This window comes from Pygoscelis adeliae, unplaced genomic scaffold (assembly GCF_000699105.1).
Source record: "Pygoscelis adeliae isolate BGI_AS28 unplaced genomic scaffold, ASM69910v1 Scaffold66, whole genome shotgun sequence".
NCBI classification, from domain to species: Eukaryota; Metazoa; Chordata; class Aves; order Sphenisciformes; family Spheniscidae; genus Pygoscelis; species Pygoscelis adeliae.
The window spans coordinates 10,932,045-10,949,054 of record NW_008825167.1 but is presented as its reverse complement, the minus strand read 5'-3'; the positions used below and the strand labels follow the sequence as shown (position 1 = coordinate 10,949,054).

General features: G+C 39.5%; 1 protein-coding gene across 1 annotated transcript in view; it reads left to right on the top strand.

Annotated features, from left to right (window-relative positions):
- EVC (Ellis van Creveld syndrome) overlaps positions 1-17,010 on the top strand; it is a 52,496-nt gene that overhangs the window by 25,600 nt on the left and 9,886 nt on the right. The window contains exons 12-15 of the mRNA XM_009328892.1: positions 5,765-5,977; positions 12,427-12,536; positions 13,847-14,057; positions 16,735-16,941. Of these exons, the coding sequence (XP_009327167.1) occupies positions 5,765-5,977; positions 12,427-12,536; positions 13,847-14,057; positions 16,735-16,941 (741 nt within the window). The remainder of the gene's footprint in view (positions 1-5,764; positions 5,978-12,426; positions 12,537-13,846; positions 14,058-16,734; positions 16,942-17,010) is intronic.

The window sequence follows — 17,010 nt, the reverse complement described above, 5'->3', positions numbered from 1 at the left end:
AGGAGAAGTGAAAAGAGATTGGTGGTTAACAGTTCATGATTAAGAAAACAGACATGCAGATTGCACAAAGGAAATCAGTTAACAGCTAGGAATTACGTAGTCCATGGTAAGATAATTATTTTTCCTCAGCCTTAACATCAAAACCATAAAAACGCACAATTTACTGTCATTTATAATTCCCCTTTGCTGATAGCAGTTCACCAGAATGTTATTTCTTTTGACTTGACAGAATATAGAAGTGCACAGGAATTTAGACTAAAAGCTATTAAGTAATGAGTATTATCAACAGGCAAGGCAATAAACGTTTTATGAATGGGTAAACATGAATGTGAGGTTGAAGCAAAGTATTTGATTTTTTCCTTTGTTAATAAAAAGGGAACATTTATTTTTGTCAAAACAAAAAGTACAGATTCTCAGAGACTTACTCTTCCATTACTTTCCTTATGTAATTTCATTAAAATGAGATGCAGTTACGGATGCTTTTCATAGAGTGGACTGCATTTTTGGCTACCAAGAGCTAGCTTCTTTTCAAGGTGAATCGCCCATAGCTTGTCTCAGATGCAAAACCATATCAAGAGACCTCCACCTCAGATGCTCACTTTTGAAAATTTTGGCCTGTAACATACCCCCAAAAGGCTGAAAGACAGCATGATCTAATAGATTAAGTTTGTGAACTCTTACCATGCGAGCTCAGTCTAGTTCTGGGTTTGGGCACTGATCAAATTTGATCTGGTCATTTCAGTCAAAGCTGATACAAGATGCCTGATATGGATAGCCTTCATTCTGAAGTTTGCTTCTTGCCTTATTGCATAAAAAAATGTATTTTACCTCTATATGGATTCACAATTTGTTAATAGTTAGATCTAGTAAAGGACATAACCTTATATACAAAGGCACATTTCTAAAAAGGGAGTAGAGAAAGAGAAGGTTGAAACTGCCTCCTGAATAAGTCAAGGACCAGTGAGGGGGCAAGACTGGAATTTCAATGAACCTTCATTTTAAATGCATGGAAATCAAACTTTTTTTTTAAATTAGCTTGTGCTAAGGATGACTTTAATGTCATTGTGTTTTCTTGGTGTTAGGATGCTTAAAAGCAGGCTACTGTTCTCATTTTCCAATTAGCATTCCAGAATTCTACACGTGGAAGAGAGGAAGAAGTACACACAATCAGCTTTTCCCCATTTAGCATGAGTTTATAATGTGAAGTATCTTCTAGTGGCCAGTGGTGTCCAAGAACATTTAGAGTATTAATGGGATGTGTGATCTGAGTATTGAATCTCTGTGCTTAAGAAGATACAATTATGGGTTGGGAGATGAATCTCTTACTTCCTAAACAAGTGTCCTAGCCATTGAGCTTCTGGAGATACATGCAAGAGCGTTCTACAGCTTTGACCAGAAATACTAATTATTTTAATGAAATCCTGTTGTATCACAAGTTAACAAATAGCTATCAAAAGTTAACCAATAGCTGTGCAGTTGCGTCTTGGAGATAATATATACTAGTCAGCGGCTGGCATGTAAAATACAGTACAACCAGCCTTTCTAAATACATTTTCCTGCTTCACAATTTCATTATTCACTTTACTCTCATCTGCATGTAGCAACCTTTTAATCATTTGGATTTGAGGGGGAGCGTTAATATTGTTCTTTGGTTTTGTAGTGAAATCTGTTAAGCTGTGTATTTCCCCTGGTTTTTGACAAAATTACGTATTTATTGCCTTCTTTGAAATTCAGATGCACTCAGCATTTTAATCTGAGCCCATTTTATTTCTGCATATACCCCGCGATATTTCTTAATGCTTGTTGAATTTCTCTTGGAGATTTTTTGAAAAGCTTTGAGATTGACTGCCAGGTACTACAAACAGGTTCATTCAACACTGCAATCAGCTATTCTATTAGTGGAATCAATTTGAATAAATTCCATTAAGTGAAAGTTCTAAAAACAAGAGATATCATATCAGGAAGCTTGTAAGAACCATTTTGTAGGGGTTCTAGTCAAAAAATAAGATCCTGGAAGCAGTAGGATTTCTTAACGGTTTTCTTTTTTTCCTGTAGAAAATAAGCTTTATAATAGGGAGTGCACCATCCCTGTTCACAGACAGACTTCATTGCTGTTTCAGATCAAGTACATTCCTTAGAGTGCAAATAGTTTTGAACTATTTTGTTAGCTTGAGTCGCTTTGGTAGAATTCAGTCACATCTGCAGTCTTTCCTAAATGTAGACTTACCATTTCCCCTACCAAATTTTAAAAGGCCATTCCACTGCATTTTTTCAAGTGCTGCATTAAACAGTGTGGCCATCGTATTGTACCTGTGGTATGTCCTCTGGGTAGACCATGCTGTCACGTTAGGGTCTGGTTTGCAAGGACTGCCTGGGGTCTAATGGCAGTATGATCATGTGTTCAGATTAAAGAAGCCAGCGGCCAGTGGTTGCCTGAACACTGAAGAGAAGTTGGTATTTTGATAGTTATCACTGATGGTGGTTTATTTTGTGATCCTGGACCACAGATGAGACCAGTAAGTGCACGATTTGTGTCCTGCACAGAAAAGAATTTCTAACAGAACTTAAAGGGAAAGCGTTCAGTCCTGTTAAAAATCACCGTCCCAGGGACGTACAGCACCTGACCAGGCTTCCTGTTGCTTTGCATGCCAGTTTGCAACATATGTGAGATGTAAAGAACATACTGCTCAGTCCTGCTTCCCCTCCATGTATTCACCCAGTATTTTCAGTTTTAAAGAGACTTGATGTGAAAAACTGCTTCTGGAATTCTAATCCCACTTTCTTGTCCTTTCATACACCAGTTTCAGCAGAGGGCCATGAAGTATTTTGCAAACAAATAATTAACCACCTTTGATCTAAAGATAACTTGACCCATCACATTAATGAGGTGCTATAGGTAAGTAATTTTGTGGGAATAGGACCTAGTCACATTTTTCCAGGGTAACTATGTACCCACTCTGAGAGTGCCAAAGGTAAGTATACAATATAATTTGAAGCTGCAGGGAGTGCGAGCAGAACTCTATTCACTTGGTCTTTAAACAAAATGGCATGAAGGCAAGTAACAAAATACCTTCTTTATGTTCTGCGCAATAGATTTCCTAGTAAATAATAATACGGAGCTGTCAGCATGCCAGGGAAACGCTACCAGCTCTGCAGCAAAATGTGTTGCAAAGTGATTTAGCTGCCATAGGTGGAACTCTGTTTGTTTAAGAATAGAGTTCCTTAACACCCTGCCTGAGATCTTTTGAGATTGCAATAGAAAAGCCACAGAATCCTCTAGACTGCTTCTGAACTATTTCAGACCCAAGAGAAATTCTTATATCCCTGAACACCCGGTAAAGGCAGGAGACTTAACTTGTCCTGAAGGGCTAGTAAAGCTCAGAGAAGAGATGGTTTACAGAGATAAGAGTGATCGTTCTTTAAATGTTGTATGGGATACGGAGATTAGAAACATAGGATCTTTAAGCTTACCTTAAGTCCCAGAATTTGGAGACTTGAATTTTAAATAGCAGCAGAAGAGAGAATCCAAACAAACCATTTTGCATTAGTGTTGGCAACATAAGCCAGGCCCACAACTACACACACAATTAAGATGGTATAAATCCTGCCTCTTGTTTTAACAGGAACTGGTAACTAATAATTAAGGAGTAGGGGAGATCCATCCTTCAGCATAGGATGCACCTGTGTAACAAATGTTACCCCAATGATACTGTCATGTTCAGATTGTGAGCAATCACTAGAAATGGGAGAAGTGTTACCAGAAATAAGGTATCCAATTGTTGGGTCTTTGACTACTAATTCTTATACCCAGTACCCAGTTTCAGAAACCTGTAGCCCAATTTATAAGAATTCAGAACACTTTGAGATTAAACAAAGCCAGTGGGCACTTGGATTCTGAAAATCCTGCATGCTTTAAACAGGTAAGAGTGGAAAAAAATCAAGACAGCTCATCTTGAAGGCGTAGTGCACACTTTTGATAGCGTTGTGCCTCAATTTTATCCATAAGAAGAGGTTACTGCAGGGAGCTCTTAAGATACGCTATTTATTGTTTGTTAAACAGCTCATTAATCCAGTGATTAGCATCCTAGAGGGATCCCAGGAGGAAAATAATAATTTAGTATTCAGTGCACAGTTTGGATATTTTACAATAAATGAGAAATGCAAAATAAAGATTCATGCATACCCATGAATCTGTCCATTCAATGGGTATTGATAAACCTAAACACAGAACAGATAAAGGTCCTGTGGAAACAGTACATGAACCCAAAAATTATCATTATGGGGGCACAGAACTAGATTTCACATGCAACCTAAGATCCGGTCATTCTTTATTTCTGAGTTCTTGACTTGGCAATTTAACATCCTCTTTTGGGGTTTTTTTTGTCTTATTTTCTTTTTTATGATACCACATCTAGCAGTTGGAATGGGTTCTTACAGAATAGTACATTATACCAGTGTGTCTCCCAGAAAAAGACAAGTCCGCTAGAACTTTTCATGTCTATGAGCTGCAGACAAATGGTTTTGACATTAAGATAAATATCTCTGTGTTTCTATTGAGAGGTTCTAGATTTTGATCACTTAAGAGATTGTAATTAAACCTGTATTTAAAAGAAGGCAACAGCTAGAAGACTTGACTTATTTTTGCAACAGGAATGCTGAAAAGAGTTTTAAAAATATTAGCTGTATTTTAAGGAAAAGAAAGAAATATAAGTATTTTCAAGAGGGAAAACTTGTGGGAGGGAAACACTGATTTACAATGAAAGCAAAACCAAGTAGGCAGTAAAGCTTTTTGGACTGGTAGGATCCAAACTGTGGAACTCACACAAAAATAGCTCTTCAAACTGCTGGAGTTTGAAGAGTGTCCATGTGACCTTTCCCACGTGTCTTTTGTTTTCTCTCTTCTGCTGGGGAGAGCTATGTGCCCTCACACCTTCTCTTCAGGGATTATCTCAAATTGTTGCAAGTTTGCAAACACAGCTTGTATCATCACTGTGTATTTGACAGTGAAATTATGCGTTTTGAACAGACTTTTTAGCTTGGATGCCATCTGACTAAATTACCCAAACTCTTCTTGCGAGTGAAACAGCCTCAGCAATTGAAAACCACTCATATGGGACTAGTTTTAATAAAACCACCAGAAGGTGTTTGTTTTCCTAGGCTTGAACCTGTTCTGCATCAGAAGGAACTTCAATAATTCTGTCTTTCCAGAAGGCATTGAAGAGTGTCATATTTCGGAGCACTAACTATTAACATGACTAGTGTCAATTTTGTCTAACTAAATGCCACACTGTCTCTTTTAACTCTTCCTTCTTTCTTGCCTTCATTCATTTCATATCAGCACCTTTGAAAATGTGCCTATGAGGTGGTGTGCTACACCGGATTGTTTCCACAGCAGCTTTCAGAATAGGTGTTTTTATAACACATCGCCATAGCCAGTAAAACAAGATACTCTTCGTACTGTAGTTGCATGTGGGCAACAGTTAGGATTCAAGGTCTCATGTGCTGATGCCACTATTGTATTTTAAATACCCTTGTGTGCCTTGAACCAAAACATTTAAGTTGTTCCATCTACAAAACCTGGTCTTTTTAATGCAAGCATTAGTGGCATTGGATTTTAGCTCTAGGGGTCGGTCACTGGCCCAGTGTCTTCAGTGGGACATGGTTCCCTCACTGGCATCATGGAGACATGCAATGAAACAGGTCCAGAGGGCCGGGGGGTTCACTTTCTCACCTATCACTCTGTCCCTCTTTGTCCCTCTGCTAGGAACTGTACTCTAAAGCTTGCCATGCTTTAGCGGAGTTGGTGACGAAGCTGTTTCTTCGGACCCTGCCTGTTGTGACCGGCCTCTCTGTAAGCGAATGTGAGCTTCTGAAAGAGGAATGGCAGGAGAATTTGGTCCCTCAGCTGGAGAAATGGGAGACCCCACGCCAGAGACGCTGGAAGCTTTTCCAGGAACAGCTATTGCAAGAAAAAAAAGTAAGAAAGGCCCGTATTACATTCTGGGACCCCAGGGTCTAAAAACAGCAATAGGGGAAAAAAAAAAAAATTAACATATTTATCTGTGGGGAGTATTTTGACTATTAATATACATCCCAGGTCCAGACACAGGATGAGACTCAGGATGGGCAGTTTGACCTGCAGTATGAAGTGAATATATATGCTGTGCATGTAGACTTGCACAGAGGGGTCAGAGAGTAATTACTGAACATCTGTCCACAGTTTGACAGCTTTGTCAGCACATAAACATTTTTTGGCAAAGCTGCTGTCTGATGTCCTCAACGCTTGAGCATCTACAGAAACAGTTCAAAAAAACCTTCATCTGGTCTGTTTGGAGAGGGTACATATGAGTACAGTTTACAGGAAAGGAGGCCTTACAATGATAAATATTTCTTAATCATTTTTATATATTAATACTATAATAATTGGAAACATATGTTACACACTTTTATATAAAACTTATTCTTTACTCTGAGAAGGTGAAGAAACACACACCCAGCTTTCCTAGATGCCCCCTGCCCAGCATAGGGGGCATTGACACCAGAGGAGAAAAGCAACAACAGTAAATGCAGAGGCAGCTATCTTCAACATTAGGCTGGAACTCAATTATACCTTCAATTTATTGATGCAATGCTGTGTCTCTATTAACACTCCTTTGAAGACTAACACAGCTTAGTCAAAGAAAGACCTTCTGTATGCAAAGAAAGGTGTGCCCCTTCCCAAATGTCAAGTGTGTGCTGCAACATATAGAGTAATTGGAGCTTCTTAAATAAAAGGTTGGCAGAGTTCTTTAACACTGGCAAAATCATACTTTTCCCTAGCCTCATTCTCCAAAGTACCTGGACAATTCAGTACATGGTTAATAAGGTACTGATTGAGTCCCTGATTATTACAGACCGCTATAAGGTGTTTAGCTTTTCCACCCACTCATATTTAGGGTTCTTTCATAAAACCCTGTGATTCCGGAAACTCTGGGCTTCCTACTAAATCTGGTAGAGTGGTTTGCTGACCAGTGGTTGTAGAACACCCTTGGGAATACAAAAGTAAAAGTATTCGTTGGAAATTCTTAGCCATTTCCTTTTTTTCTTCTCTATTTTCCTTAATCTGGAGTTATACAACATGCACCTCCCTGATCATTTTATATTTACTTTATTGTAACTCACCTGTTATCTCAACTATTTTGAAAAACAACTCTGCTTGCCTCTTCTGTTTCTGTGTCACAGGGATATCTAGCAAACTAAACTAAAATATACTTGGACCGACCACTGATGCCAATGAGTCTGCTCCCATGCTTTAAGTTAAGGGCAGGTATTTGCGTTTTCTACGACTGCTGGCTGGCATTTAGTGTTTGAATTTGGCATACCTATACCTTCAGTGATTAATGAAACAATGTCTGACCTCAGCTTTTTCTATTTTGTCCCTTTTTATCAGGGATTAGATTCAATGCCTGACTTGGCAAGCTTAAAACTCTAGGTTGCTGTTCATTTTCACATTCACCGAGGGTTCACAAATTGCTTGTCCTTGTATGTGAATGACCTGAGCAGCCTGGATTAGTAGGTGCACTACAAGCATGTCTCATAGTGCATGGAGACCAAAGCACTGTGGTGGTATCTGCTGTCATTAAAAACGACAGTCAGAGAAGGAGGAGGTTCTGGTGTGCAACTTACGATTAGTCTCAGAAGTCAGAGTGCATGTTAGGGCATCTCTGCTCTGGTCCTTCCACTGTCCCATTGAACCTTAGCCATTGTTCAGGGCCAGAGAGGATGTTGTTCAAGGTCTAGGAGACTCTCCACAGAGGGGGAGATCTCAAGTCTAAAGTTTTGTTCCAAAAATGCTGTTTATGCATTCCTCTGTTACTATCATTGGGAACAGTATTGAGTGGAGAAACCACTCCCTGGGATTTTTTTCTCAAGGGATTAAAAAGATTAGCTCATCTCCAGCACCCAGTTGCTGGATAATAGCTCTTTGGGCAGCACTGTATGGTGGATTCATTGTATGTAAATTCAGATGTTCTAGTCATGCCCAAGCATAGGTTATTTAAACTAGAAAGTTTACTTCCCATCACTTTCAGTGTACCGTAGCATTCATAATACAAAGCAGATAGCTTCCTAGCTGGAAAAAAAAAGAATAAAGGGTTTGCTTACATCATTAACAGTAATTACTGAGCTATAGAGGAATTCATTTAGCAATGACAGAGCTCTCACATTGGTCTCTGGGTCACCAGCGCTGCAGTTGGGCCTTAATCAATATAAAAATTTCCTGAGCAGCAGACAGAGCTGTCCTAAGAACGAGTGATTCTGTGGGATAAATTACTAGAAGAGACAAGGGTTTCTCCTAGTGGGAAAATGTGTGATTCCTCAAGATGATATTCTTTACAGGAGCTTAAGTAGCTTTTTTAACTTAATGCATGTGGCTTTTTGGAAGTGGTTTGAACTAAACTGGAAAGAAGTCTTCTATATCTCCAAAGAGAGCATGCAGGGAGATAGCTATTCCACCAAAGCTAGGCTGGCAGATTTTCCTGTATAAACAAGTCTGAAAAACATCACACAACTCATTATATTAAGTTCAAATGCATTTCTTGGCCCTTTCCTAGTCTAAACACAGCAGCATGCACATTTCAGCAATAAGCTGACACTTGTGTCCTACAAAAAGGAGCACTTGGTTTCCACCTTAAGAAGAAGAGAGATCAGACACTTGTGACAGGTGATCATGTCATTTAGGAGATCCCATAGATGTTACAGTGCTGAATATGACAGAAGATCCATAAATCAACATTCATATTGTTTATGAACCATAATTAAATGCCTTTTAATTTATCGGGCATTTTCCAGCAGGAATATGTCTTTCATTTGCCTCTTGATAAATGTATTATACTACGAGTTACATAGTCACCTGCTTTACAGACCTGGGGAGCCTAACACCAGAAGGCTTTTCACCAGGGTATTTATGTGTGCTTTTCAAGGTGGCTCAAAAAGACATTTTTCCCATTTGCTTGAACTGCCTTTTTTTTTTTTTTTTTTTTTTTTAGATTATCTTTCCTAGCATTCATACAAATCTGGAATATGATGTCCTTTGGGGGAACAGAATCTCTTCTACAATTGAAAAGAAAAAAATGGGTGTCATATTTAACTTTTGCCTTATACGCTTGAGGATGTGAGTGAGGCAAATGAGAATAAATGATTAATGAAAATACATTTTGAGCATTTTCCCACATAGCCCCTACCTCATGATTTCTGTAGACAAGCTCTCCTGCCTGGGCAGCGGTTCCAGGGAGCAGACTGCTGCCCCAGGCTGAGGTACTTGCTTGGCATTCAGTGTGCATCACACCCCATCTACAGGCTGTTAGGGAGAAATTGCTTTCTTTCGATTTCCTGAGAATCTATGCTAAAAATGTCAAACTGAGAGCTGCAGAAAAAAGAGTGAGCTTACTTGGGTCTAATTTGCTGTTGTATCTGAGGTCTAACTCAAAATATTTTAAGGGTTTCATTACCTACCAAAGACACATTCCTCACCTTTGTTGCCAGAGAGTAATACTTAACATTAGCAGTGCTCCAGAAGGTCTTGTAATGGACTTGTTGCCAGGAAGCAAAACACTGAGAAGCTTACAGAGAAAAAATGAGGTGAGGAGATTTCTGTCCATTCCCACATCGTTGCTTGACACCCAGAAAGCTGAACCAGCATCTGCTTACCAGTTTTGACGTGGTGTGCATTTTATTACTTTCTCTTAATTTTATACACATTTTTTCACAGTGATTGGAATGACTTCTTTTCAAGAAGCCAGACTTTCCTTGGAGCTTTACTCCCCCATTTACCATGCTTTTGTCACTGGTTTTACTGGTTAAATGCAGGAGCCCGAGCTCTGTTCCAGCCGCTGAGTCTGTGCAGCAGTGTCATTTTCTCCACTCCATACTGACCTGTCTCTGAGCAAAGTAAGGCCATTCCCAAGAACAGGAAAGCTTGGAGCAGCGCTTGGAGATTTGGCCTGGTGTTGGAAGGTCAGTGCAGCACAAAGCCTGACCTTTCCACCTGGCTTGATGAAATAGTTGTCTCTGTTTTGCTGGTTTTCGGCAATATGCCAGCAGCCTCAAATTAAGATTCCCGGAGGATCTTTGCTGTTGCATTTGTGCCTGCATGCGTGAGTTCTTCTAGTGTTCTGGAGGTAGAAAATACCCAGCCCTTCCAGCCCATCCCAGTGCGCCGTTGAAGTGTTGCTTCCAATAAAACACACAATATTCTGTTCTTATTCCCAGCTGATCCTTCCCTTCTTGATCATGTTCCTAACAGCCTTTTTGAGACAAAACACTGGTTTAGTACTTGGTCCAAATCTCAATCTTCCGTATTTATCATCCCATCTTAAATGCGTAATAATCCCCCTCCTTTCCTCTTTGTTCTCTTACTACTTATATGGCTGATGGACTTCTATTGTTCAGTTTAATAACTGTGCAGGGGTATTTTCTGCTGTATTCTCAGCTTTTCATTGGTCTCGGGGGGTGAAGAGACCTTTTATAAATTCTGCATACAGCTTACCTTAAGTGCACTCGCAATGGAAAAGGTGACTCATTCTTCTCCTTCAAAAGAAAGTCTGTGTCCGCCACTACAGAACTAGGTTATTTCTTCATAAACAGAAGGAAACAATGAGTACAATCCCTGTCGTTATTATTCTGAGTGCCTTTTTGGGTAGGATATACTGATAGCAGCACAGGTGTTAAGTTTTAGTTTCTTGGCTGCAGTATTATATCATTTATCATTCCAATTGTAATTCAGAAAACATCTCCCGTCTTCTGTATCTTGGTGATCTACACCAGATTTGATCCACAAGGTGTTTGAGAGTAAGTGTGCAGACAGGCCCTTCAAGAGCAACTTCTCAGTGAATAACCAGGTCTCCAAAAATGATGGGAAGCCACGACTGAGCCACAGCCAGTCTCTCATTGAAAATTGAAATACTTCTAGAAAATAAAAGGTCATTTTCAGCCCTTCTTTTAACTGCTGAAAGAGACATTAAAATACACAAATGTGATGGATCTACTAGACATATGCAGAGAGGTGTGAAACAGTAGGAAGCCATATCCACAGAGTTGCTAAAGGGAAATACTGATACAGTTATTACTTGAAGCAAGTATTTGCCATCTGTCATGATGATACCTGGAGACCTGATAGACCTTAATTTGACACTTGCAGCATGCGATCAGAGAAGGCACTGTGCTCGGCTGTGCTCTGTGATTTTAATCGCCTAGACTCAAATCAGTTGAGGTCTGGCTACACAGGTACGTCTTGCGGCTCTTTCCAAGAGCAGCCTGGTGGGCTCCCCAGCACAGTGCAGACTTTCAGGCTGTGCTTCTCATGCTCAGCTGAACTCTTTCCATCTGTCCCCTGTTGTTGCCTGCCTGCCCATCCTTCCCAGGCATCCTGCTCAGGAGTGTGTGTTTTGGTAAGGTTTTCTTCATGGAGAGGGGTCAGTTATATGTGTTGCTGTGTATACTACAGAGAAGGCGCTATCCAAGAAAGAAATACATTTTTATTTTAAAGCCAAAGATGATGTGGTTTCTGATGTTCTGCACTTCCCGGGGGAGTTCATTCTTTTCTCACAGATAAAGCCTCTCTCCTGCACAGATCACTGCTTCCCAAGGAAAAGACTATCAGATGCAGTAGGAAGGCCCAGTACCACTCCTAGTCCCTAACACTAATGATTGTGCAATTACACATCTAATTCTTTGCTACACATATTGATCTAGTGAAACCTTGCTGTCTGCAATAATAGAAAATTTAGTCCCTCATGTTCTGAATGAGGCTAGAACGTGAAGTGAAGCTGTCAGAGAGCCTGAGTATTATATTTAATTTAGGACTCTGCATACATCTGCAGGCAACCTGCATTTATCCAGCTGCCAGTGTAGCCTAAAATATACTCTTCATCTCACAGTAATAGAGTTTGGGCCTTATAACCATTTAATCTTATGGCTTATTATTCATTAAATTCTGGCAATACGCTAAACAAAATCTTAAGTCCATATCTCCCCAAGTTTACAGTCTAATGGCAAATCCATCAAAACATTTGAAGATTAAATTCTTTGATCTAAGTATCACCCTGAAGGAGCTGTAAACTTGCGGTCCATAAACCTAATCATGCAATCTCCGTTTGTAACTATTAGCACACAAACCGGAAAATCTGTAGGAGACACAGCTCAGGCCTGATCCAAAACAGTGCAAAGCTTCCCTTGCTTTTCAGTGAGCTTTGTTTAAGACTTTGATCATTGATAAAAAACTATTCTTAAGTAGAATAATTTTAATTCAGCATGAGTTTGTTTCTTGAAAGAGGGGGATGATTATTTTTAGCAAAATAACATCGAATAAACCCCTGTTTCATAATGTGGTGACTAGAATGACTGAAATCAGAGTATCTTATGACTGTAATTTTTTTCCCCTGCTTTTAGCTATGGATGAAGGAATATGCTCTGTCTGCTGTGATGCAAAAGCATCTGTCTGAGAAACAAGAGAAGATAATTCAAGGTGTCATAAGCAGACTAGGATGCCTCAGTGATGAGTAAGTTTGGTTTTCTCAGTAAGCCGTGGGGTAAAACACTGCTGCATGCACAGTTAAAAACTTGTGTACATTACGTTGTGGAAAGCAGTGTTGAGGGACTATGAGCATCTTCAGACAGAGAGGCAGATACTCAGTTTTGTCTGAGTATCAAAAACAAATTAAAAAAAACAGATATCATGACTCCTGGTAAATAGAAAAAATAGTCTTCTGTGATTTGTCAAGTGGTGTGCTTTCTGTGTATCTACTCCTATGTTTATGAGTGATTTCTGATCTTGAACCAGCCTCTCTTTGCACTCTGTATGTCACATTGGAGTTGGATATTCTTCAAGGTAAAATGTTCAGTCCAGCACCATTCAGCTCTACTTTTGCTTTCTGCTACTACAATACCACTGACCATCGCTTTGCAGGATAATGACTCGTCTCTTGCATTCTCTATCTGTATTCACCAGGGAAACTTTTGGTTTTATCTCATCATTGTACAGCTAAACACCTCTTTGATAAAGATACTTCTCATATCTATCTATCTATCATCTGCCTCATTTTGATTAAGATATCAAATGACTTCATTCACCATGGTGTTCACATTACCAAAGATCAAAGCATTTGAAGACTTGCCTATTTGGAATATTGGTATTATTGCCATTGCACTCCTTTATTTTGGCTCTACTTTTCAGTTCAACCTTAGATTTTCGCGTTCTCTGACTTCAATGTTTCCCAAGATTCGGTATCTAGAGAGCTCATGGTGCCTTACACATACGCACAAGATAGATACAGGCACAAGCTATGTCATCCCAAATGTGCATACAGAGTTCACTCACCTGGTCCAGAATCAACTTCAAAATTTGCTCTCCTGTTTAAAATTCACCACAAACTTGCTTCAGCCATGTCTGCCCTGCCAGCTAACACTAAGCCTCCTCAGTGTCTCTTCAGAGTGTGCCTCCTTGTTAATCCAAGATACGCTGTCCTGCATTTTCTTGAAATAACTTTCCTGTAGTTCTGATTACATTCTCTTTTAATCTTATTTCGTCCCCTATTAAAAAAACTTCTATTATGTAACTATAGATGATTATTTATCTCTTTTCTTCCTATTTTTATTTTAATTTAACTTCAGTGTGACAGAACTAGAAGTCTGTCACAGCAATTCTCATTCTTTACACCCGAGCAGCTTTCCAAGGCATGCTTTGTATGAGAAGACGTTACACAGAGTGAACAGTAACTCCTGTCATCTTTGAGCAATGACTTTGCTGAACACAGGGGTGCCAAATCAGCAAGCAGCTCAGCTGATTGATTTTTAATGGTCCTTCTTACAGGTCTGTTAACTATATATTGCAAAAACACCGACTTCTGCTGTGTTCAGTACTCACAAGGTTAACCCTCCGAAGAGTTGGAATGGCAGCCCTGGCGCGCATGAGAATGTCCAGAAAGAAGAGCTTGCTTCAGGAACTGAGAGAGCAACATACCCTGCAGAAGGGATCCTCCCCCTGCCAAGATGAGGACCAGTGGCAGCTACAGAAGGCAGTGGTAGGTACAGTATCCGGGTGGTTTTTCTTCAGAGGTCTTATATGCTATGATGTCTGGCATTAGAAGTAGCCATAGAAGATCTCAAAAATTGTCAAGTTCCAAACAGAAAGGAAAATAATTCTCTGTCAAAAATGCACCCACTGCTGGCATAGGAGGTCCCTGAGTGTGCCTGTTTTAGTTGGGCAGACATTTAAAATTCCCTAATACTTTACTGGCTAGCTATCTGTGATATGTGTTATCACAGCAAGCTTATTTAGCTATTTATTTTATATGAAAATACTAATGAAAGAAGGCATGCCAACATTTATAAAGGACTTCTACACAAGTTACTGCTTCAGGGTAAGATGAACTCCTATTAATTCTGCTAGGGATCGTAATATGCACTTGAAAAGTTCTTGAGCATCAGAGCATCAGAAGAAATTCTTCCCTCCACCAGACCTAGCAAGTTCTTTTTCTGTCATCATTTTTCATTCTTCTTTCTTTCTTCTCTATCCATGAGATGCTCAGCATCCATTCCTCTGACATCCTTCCAAATAATCTGGCTCCTGTAGGTCAAGGAGATGGGAGAAAGTTTAAGGGATTTTTAGACTTGATATTCCCACAGGTTGCTTTCAAATCTGTTTGTGACTGTTTTTTAGGGTTAATCCATTAAGTGTTGTTGGTTATTTACTTACCTGCATTGGATACTTACCTAGAACAACACTGAATTTCAAATTTCAACCTCAGAGGACCCTCGTAGTAGGTGCCAGTAGTAGCCCCTGCCCAGCCCACTGCTGCTGCACATATGGGTTGAACCCATCCAACACTTTGCAGCTCTCTGTTCCATGCTGTTGCTGTGTAATTAGCTGAGAGATAATATTTTGCATCCCTCTAATTCTGATTTGCATAATACAAACCCTAATTCTCCACTTGGAAGAGGAATAAGGAAGTTCTGTCTGCTGCCATTTTCCTATTTGATACTTCTGTTGAAGTAGTTCCTTCTTCCTTCAGAAGAAATAAAATATAAAATAATAAAATACAAATGCATATGTCTGCATTCCTCTTGTTATGTGCTTTCCACTACTCCCTCTCACTTAGCTCCCACAGGGATGTTAGTTGATGCAACCACGGTGTTCCCTAACAAAAATGAAATGTCCCCAGGTTCCTTTGGCCTCTCTCCATTACAGCCTCTTTCCAAGGCCAGCTAAAGCCCATCTCACAAGGAAGTGCCTAAAAATACACATATAAGATCCTTGCTGCCAAAGAAGTAGGGCCTAGGTGTGGAATTGTGAAAAGTCAGAGAGAAAAAAAATTCATGAACAACCTCCAAAACTAGAACTAATGTATAATGAGGTAGGGAAAAGGTTAATTTACAGACACTCACCCAGAGTTTTAGACATACCGTGTTGTTTGAACTAAACTTAATTTGAGCTTGTGCCAATTTTAGACTGGTAGACAGTGTCATGTCTATCTGTTGATTTCATATAAAATGTAAAACAACACTAAAGAATCCTAGCTTGGACATGATAACATGACATTGGGTCTCTTAAAAAAAAGAGAAATGGTTTAATGACATTGTGACTGTCTAAAAAAAACCATCAAAAACATATGTCTGAGCTATAAATAAAGACATGTCAGAATAACCAAGCATTAATAGGGACATCATTATTTTCCAGAGACGAATGTGGGCAGAGCAGGTTCTTTTCCTACTTGCATTTCTTATTTCCAAGAGGGAATCAAATAGGTACTGTCAAATCCCCCAGAATAATTTAATGTTATTTAGCTTTAAATGAGAATATTAACATGAGGGACATCAGCAACTCAATAGAAGGCGATCTGTGGAAGACTAATACATGTAAGGAAGACAGAACAGGTTGTGCTGGTGAGCGTATACTATTGTGTGCTAAAGAGAGTTTAGAGGGAAAGTGGATTTAAAAAGAAGCATAGAAAATGGTAGCAAGGATGGTCCAAAGACCTCAAGAGGCTAGCAGTCTTCAGCCTAAAAAAGAGGTGTCTTCTGGAATATCATAGGTTTTAAAACTGACATAAAAGATGTGAAAAGGGAACGATTTTTCACTTGTTTCTAATAAAAGAAGACAGCACCGAGCAAAGCTATTAGATGGCAGGTTCAAAATTAAGAAATGTGTGAATAAGCTGTAGAACTCACCACCAGAGGATGCTGTGGATGCCAAGAGTGCAAATGGTTTCCAAGTGCTATTAAACAGGTTCATGACTTCTCCCAAGGGCCTTAAGTACCAATATACCAACTTTTTCTCAGGTAGGCCCCACAAACTGTACGAGTATTCCATGTGCATAACTGTATACTTGCCTTGTTCCCATGCACTGTATCAAGGCATCCACAATTATCCCTTACTGGACTCAGGATATTTGACCTAGATTGTTCATATTTTTAATAGAAATAAGACCAAATTCAACAGTACAGAATACAAAGATGGGAATACGTCAGTTGGAAATGACTAATGGGACAGCATGCAGCTGTTATTGTATGTATCATGATGGAGGCAATAGTTCTGTTACAAAGACAGATGTGTTAAATAACTGCGTAAACAACTGCTGGAAATTAGACAATTCTAAGTATTAAAACAGTGTCATTCTGAATGGGTGTCAGACTAAGTGAAGCTGACTAAGTTTGTCAACATATTTAAATGGCAGTGCTATCTTTTTGTCTGATTGCCAGGAGTCCCACATTCTGGAAGAGGAGGAGAAGCTCGAGGAAGAAACGCAGCAAACCCATTTAGAATTTCACCAGCAGCTCGTCACAGAAATTCAAGAAGCTCTTCAGTTTCTTCAGCAGCACATGGAGCAGGTGATTGGGCGGACACTGCTGCAGCATGCCCGACGGGAAGCTGGAAAAAAGAGTTCAGATGATGGACAGGACTTCAAGGTATAGAAATGTTCAATAGCAGTTTTCCAAACAAAATGAGTGCTGCTTTGCTAAAATGGAAGGCAATTT